At 35.8% G+C, this 6,859-nt stretch overlaps 1 protein-coding gene across 1 annotated transcript in view; it reads left to right on the top strand.

Moving 5' to 3' along the window:
- The first annotated feature begins 6,056 nt into the window (after positions 1–6,056).
- The window catches only part of vlc (disks large-associated protein 2), a 44,137-nt gene continuing 43,334 nt past the window's right edge, over positions 6,057–6,859 (top strand). Inside the window, exon 1 of the mRNA XM_073081304.1 lies at positions 6,057–6,118. Within this exon, the coding sequence (XP_072937405.1) occupies positions 6,057–6,118 (62 nt within the window). The remainder of the gene's footprint in view (positions 6,119–6,859) is intronic.

Raw genomic sequence — 6,859 nt, 5'->3', positions numbered from 1 at the left:
TGTATATGCATCGTTTTCTGTGGTTTAAATATTATCTGTACCCTTACCATGAGTTTTCAAAACATCCCACAATTTTAAGTTACGTTTACTCAATCCATTATTCTGTTCCGTTTGCTTAGTAGACTGATTAACGTAACAGTAAGTGAATGCTCAAGTATTTTGTCTACCTCACATGATCGAAAAAAAGAGAGACAAAACATAAAGCGCTATTTGTCAATTTAGACATTTAATGATACGTTACTGACACTATAGTTCTAATACAATACGCTAGGGGCGCTGATTGGAAATTGTATGGGCAAGTACGTAAACAAATACCAAAACAGTCATATTTGTCAATACGTAAAAACTCATGGTAAGGGTACTGAATACTTTTTACTAATTGTTCACAGGTCCCTTTTTAATTTTTTTTTGTTTAATATAGCAGTAGCAGACGAGCATTCAGTCCTGCTACGTGCTTATTGCCGCCCATGGATATCTGTAATCAACTCCAGATAAGATTAGATTTCAAAATGTGGTCAGCCACAGATGCGTTACCCATAAGGAAAAGTATGTCTCCCTTACCACACCCTTCAAACAAGAACACGGTGTTACTTGTTCTAGTTTAAAGGGTGGGGTAACACCAACATTGCTGTTATTTTTCTGTTAAAAACCTCTTTTCGACCGTTAACGTGAAATTTATTTTTATTGAAAGGAATGTATTATCGCCATATTTGTACGTAATAGTTTTACAAAAGTAGTTTTACAAATTATATATATATATATATTATATATATATATATATATATATATATATATATATATATGTATATAAATATATATATGTATGTATATGTATATAAATATATATATATATATATATATATATTTTTTTTTTTTTAATCTAGGTATGTATTATAATTTTCATTTCACTTAATGAGTTATATACTCTCTGTGTTTCTACCGTTCTGTTATAACTGGTAATAAATATATTACTAGTACATTATTATATACGTGAAAACTTGTAATCGGCTTTCCGTTTTTATAATAGTGTATATTTATGTTAGTCTAAGCAAGCTGTAAATTTTCCAAACAAATAAATAAAAAGACGGGCGTTTTGGTGTAGCAACTGCGTAAGATTTTGTGACTTCTATGCATTATTAAGTCTATGGCCTATATTCTCGTATTTTCACCAAAATACATCAGACAGTAGTCGTTACAAGTGTGCGCCGACGCAGGACTCTATTCGCGCGCTCGAGTTTATTACGGTGCTTGTGCTTTGTGTGCTCAGTGCGGTGGTCAGAGGCCACTGACCACCTCGTGGTAGACACCTCTGTTGTTCGACTCCGGCGGTAACACCGCCATACCTATTTCTGACTAACAGTGTTAAGCGCTGCTGTTCTGGTTTCAAGGGTGTAGTACGGGAGACGTACTTAGCAGAAACATTCCGGCTTAGTTCTCAGGGAAAGGGCATCTTTGGCCGGGCTCAGGTAGGAATCTAATCTTATGTGGGGTTGATTGCAGATGTCCATGGGCGGCAGTAGCCACTTACCATTAGGTGGACTGCATGCTCGTCTGCTACTTTTATATTATAAAAAAACGCACAAGACGTTTCGACTTAGTGCTTACAGTAGTGAAAAATCTAAACCATAACGGAACATAGACAACGAGGCCATCCCTTTCCCCTAAATGTTCTGTAATTGATGATAATATGATGATGGAAAAATAACTTAACATACTTCTGAAAATTACTTACTTCTGAACATAATAATATAAAGTAGGTACATAATTTGCTGGTCGATCTAAATTATGTCCAAATAGTGCCGATTTTAAGCCTATGACTAATTTAAACGTCGAATTCACACAACGGTTAGTCATTAATAAAATCATATTTTGACGTTTCGTTGGCGCGTATTTTCACCCTTCCTCATTCTTGTCTATGTCACAGGTAATGGCGGCCTGCCAAGTTAATGTATTGCATCACTGTGACGTCATATTTGTTTATTCTTTGAGCTTTTATGTTGTGGTTTGTGGTACGTTCAGGGCTGTTTGAAAATTAATGTTTATTTTTTCCTGCCTACGACACAACTTTTTCGTAACTGTCCCAGAAGGAGGATAATTAGTTTTACCTGACTAGTGGAAGGTAATGTTGTTCGTACGTATCAGTACGTATGTGTCATTATTTGGCACGCCCATAGATAAGTATAAATATCTCACCGCCTTGTAATTGAAGGAAGCCATTAAATGACTTAAACAGCTGACAATTTTGTCAGCCGTTTAATGGCTGTCATGGTGTAATTTACGCGGAACAATGCCGACATGCGCAGTTAAGACACGAAATCGAAGAAAAAGTAAGAAGAAATTTCGTTTCATTTGTAAATGATCGTATTTTCCAATGATAAATGATCGTCATTTTCTTGTTAAGAACGAGTAATCTTTACGAATCTATGGGCACGCCCTACAGCCCAAACGGTTTGACGAATTTTAACATACGAGGGCGCGTTTTTAAGTTCGCGGAATGAGGGACAAGGAGGGAAAATAAAATGTCAAAATTATTTTTCTTTTTCTACATATTCTCCTGCAAGACGAATACATTTTTAAGATCTTTGTATTAACTTATTTAAACCCTCATAAAAAATGTTTCGTCCTTGTCGGAAAAATTGCGTCCTTAACTTCTTCGTCTGTAGAAAATTTATTTCCACGAAGCTCTTTTTTCATTTTTGGAAAGAGATAATAATCGCTGGGAGCCAGGTCTGGCCTATAGGGTGGGTGATTTAAAATATCAAAGCTCACCTTATGCAGGGCAGCCAGTGCAATACGGCTTTTGTGTACGGGCGCATTGTCGTGCAACAGCAGGACACCTCTGGTTGATTTTCCCCGCCTTTTTTCTTTGATGGCTTCTTTTAACCGCTCCAGGATAGTTGCGTAATATTCTCCGGTTATAGAGACACCTTTATCTTTGTAATCTATTAACAAAATTCCTTCTGAATCCCAAAAGACTATCGCCATGAATTTTCCGGCCGATTGTGACACCTTAAACCTTTTAGGAGGTGCTGTACCCTTTTTATGCCACTGCATGAAGTCTTGTTTAGACTCAGGTTCATAATGGTGAACCCAAGTTTCATCTCAAGTAACAATTCGATTCAATACAATATCTTTATCTTCTCCACAGAGGTCCAAAAACGCACGGGAACATTCAACGCGCTGTTGTTTTTGAGGCGGCGTGAGCATTCTCGGCACCCACCGCGCGCTGACCTTAGTCATGCCAAGATGGTCATGCAGAAATTTAAAAATGCTTGTATCCGATACTCCAACCATTTCTGCAAGCTGTTCCTTCTTTAGCCGAGCATCTTCCAGTACTAATTTTTCGACTTTCGCCATCGTTTCCGGAGTGGTCACCTCAACAGACCGTCTGGGTCGTGGGTCGTCTTCAAGTGAATCCCTGCCTAGCTTAAAAAGGTTGTTCCACTTGTAAACCATCGTTTTTCCAGGGCAAGAGTCCCCGTAAACCGATGACATCTTTTCCATTATGATTTGCACAGACTTTCCTTGCTTGGTAAGGAACTTTATAACGGCGCGATGCTCGATATTCTCCATACTTTATTTTTTTTCCGGATTGAGTTGTTTAATTGTCGATAGTTTTAAAACTAATGATGCAATTGTGATAAAACTTTATATTTATACTATTTATGAGTCACTTAACACGTACCGCCCTTAACAAGCCCGCTATCATCCCTCCAACCCCGCCATTCCGCGGACTTAAAAACGCGCCCTCGTATGAGGTGTCGTTGGATTCTACAATTGTATGACTGACATAGGCTAGATTTTAAACAGTTGGGATTTTGTTTGTGTTGTTAGATTCGTCTTGGCAGCGAGAGTGATAATGGGTAGGTACATTAAACCTTTTAAAAATCAAAGTGCCGTCTTTTGCTTTGTTGAGAACATCATCATTATGCGACACTTACGTACTCAGGTTTCTTCTTAAAAACGTTTTACTTCTTTTACACTTAGATATTAGTAACACTTAAGTAATGAACTTCAGTAAACAATTACAGAATGAGGTCAGTAGATACTAGTAAATTATAAAAATAATACTATCAAAGTCGAATACTTTTAAACCTTGTAATTAAATAGGTTTACGCGACGTTAAGATCTTGGCAGATTCTCAAGGGTCAGGCAACGGTACCTTTGAGTGACCTTAAGAAATTAATTGATGGCAGGTCAAATGTTATTAAGTTAGGGTAACTTAATAAAGATCAAAAGTCAATGTAACCAACAAAAGTTGTTTCATCAAACTTTGGCCGTCGAAAAACTATTATTAGGACTCAAATTAGCCTCTTTATATAAAAGAGTGCGTTAATATTCATAAATTCATATTATAATTACTGAATTACACCAGCAATTATTAAGTAGCAGAGGATCAATTTAATTTATGACATTGTTTATCTTTATAAAAGTCATTTATCTTAAAAAAATGAGTTATTCTCAAAACGCACGTAATCACTATCTCAATAACGAAACCAATTCCAAATCGAATCAGTCTATTTTGAAAAAACCTAAAAGATACAAAGATAAATAAATTATGTTTGAATACAGAACCTCCTATTATAACGCACTTCCTGAACGAAGTTATCTATTCTCTATTCGTCACGTATATATTTTAGGTCTAAAAATATGAATAAAGAACCGAAAAAATCGAATTGAAATATCTCTAAGCTTATCCTAGAATAATCAACAAGAGCGGAGTGTTTTAAGAGGTGCTCGAAAGAATCCAAATAAGACAAGTATCTCCCTCCGAAGGTAGATGACGATTAAAAATAAACTGACACTCACACGCTGCATTTGAACGTGACCAGTTATTTATCTTCAGAACAGGACAATTGCGAAATATTGTTGAATAATTATCAAATTATTAGTTTCCCAATGCTGGGCTGTCTTATAATGAGGTTTTATATTAAAGTCCGGTCTCATTACGTGCGGATTAGTAGACTTCATACACTTTTGAGGACGTTATTCTTTCAGTGTTTCTTTAGAAGTTTCTTTCATTGTTAAAGATAATTATATTTGAATATTGAAATATATTTGAAATATTGGTTGGGGTTTTAAGATTGGATTCCAAGCCTAATAGACCCAATTTCAAACCACTATACTTTTTCTTGTTTCTCTACGTGGAACGTGTTTTTTGTCTCTATATATAGGGTTGCATAATAGGACCGCGGTTTCAAATCAAATCAAATCTTCCTAACTAGTTTAAGTTTACAAGATATGCAAGATAGTAATCTTGCATATCACAGGACATAGAAGTAAAATCTAAATTCTGATATTCCTCCTCCATTCATCTGTGAAGTGTACTTCCTGTATTATGGGCTAAACTTTTCCTTAAACCTTTCTGAGACTTGCTATGCCTAGTAGCAGGACAATATAGTATCATGAAAAATGTAAGGGACAGTTCTAAACAGGACCGTCCCGTCCAAAAGTCACGTGTGGCGACGTTATGCATTTCTCGCAATGTGCACCCATTGGTTTTTTTTAGATCTAATTTGGTACGTGGCCACGCGCCAGTCGCGCCCCGTGCTCCTCACGACGCGTTCTGGTACAGAATACGAATATTTTCAATAACCTGTGCCCAAAAATGTAGTTTATTGCGTTATCTGTCGAAATCGGTGGGTAATTTTTCCGTTGGTGACGATTTTTGTGATTAACGTTTGTTTTAAACGCGCTAAAATCCGCTGTGTGTATGTACCTTTAGTGTAGAAATCGGTTGGAAAATCCTTACCCTAATAATAAATAATTTTAATTGTTGTTTGAAAAATGTGTGAAACTTCACTGGAATCTTAAATTAGGTTATGTTTATATATTGATTGTATATGCCGTTTCTGTAAAATAAAAATAGTTTGAATATCTAAAAGTTAACTTTTTCTCATAGAGCCCAAGCATGGAGTCCTGTGCCGGCCAGAAACAGTGTTAAGTTTTTAAACAAAGGACAGTTTGTCTATGGTTGAAACTGACAAGTCATAGACAATAATATAGTTTTAAAAGTGCAGTGACCAAGTGTTTTATGTTCGGTGAAGTGAATAAAAATGGGGAAGAAGAAGAAGCAAGGAAAGCGGGGAACTAACAGATTCTTTCGCTGGATTCGAAGGTAAAAATAGCGGGTGTTTCGAAGTTGTTAACTGTTTGGTTTTGTATAAATAACTCTAGCATGCGTTTGACTAAACTGTTGTGTACGTAACTAATGTAAAATGAAACGTATTTTGTACTTAATGTTCTTAAGACAGTATTGAAAGAGAAATACTATAGAATATAGACTAAAAAGTCTAGAGGACTTGATTTAAAAAAAAAAACTGAGCATAGATAAAGAATTTGTGATTATTTGCATAGTCCCATTTTTATAAAATAAAGCGTAAAATGTATTTTACTCTTTTTTAATTGGGAATAACGAACTTTAATTGGGTTTAGGCCTCCTCCAGACGTCCCCATTCCTCTATCTTTTCCTTTCTCTATCCAGTCTGTGCCCGCTATTTTCCTTATCTCATCTGTCCAGCGTTCTGCAGGGCGTCCCCTACCTGTTGAAACACGCATAAAATACTATAGGATAAAAACATCCGTCCGGTTCACATAGCTTATTCACAATATTTTTCTTTACATTCTAAATTCTGTAAAAGATGGCGCCACTAGATTCTTGAATCACGTTATTGTAGATTTTTACGCATTATAAGAATAATTATAAGGGTTCCGTTTTACGATTTTTCGTATGGCACCCTAAAAATCAACAAATACTCCTTAAAACGAACATTTAAAACGCCAAGCGACATTTTATTATTAAAAATTTCCATTGAGAACTTAGACACATATGGTTAATAATCCAAGTGACATTAAAGCT

The sequence above is a fragment of the Epargyreus clarus genome, unplaced genomic scaffold (assembly GCF_041222505.1).
Source record: "Epargyreus clarus isolate Ecla_fem2 unplaced genomic scaffold, WU_Ecla_fem_2.2 ptg000016l, whole genome shotgun sequence".
Lineage (NCBI taxonomy): Eukaryota > Metazoa > Arthropoda > Insecta > Lepidoptera > Hesperiidae > Epargyreus > Epargyreus clarus.
The sequence above is the reverse complement of the archived record's forward strand: the minus strand, read 5'-3'. Positions and strand labels throughout refer to the sequence as shown.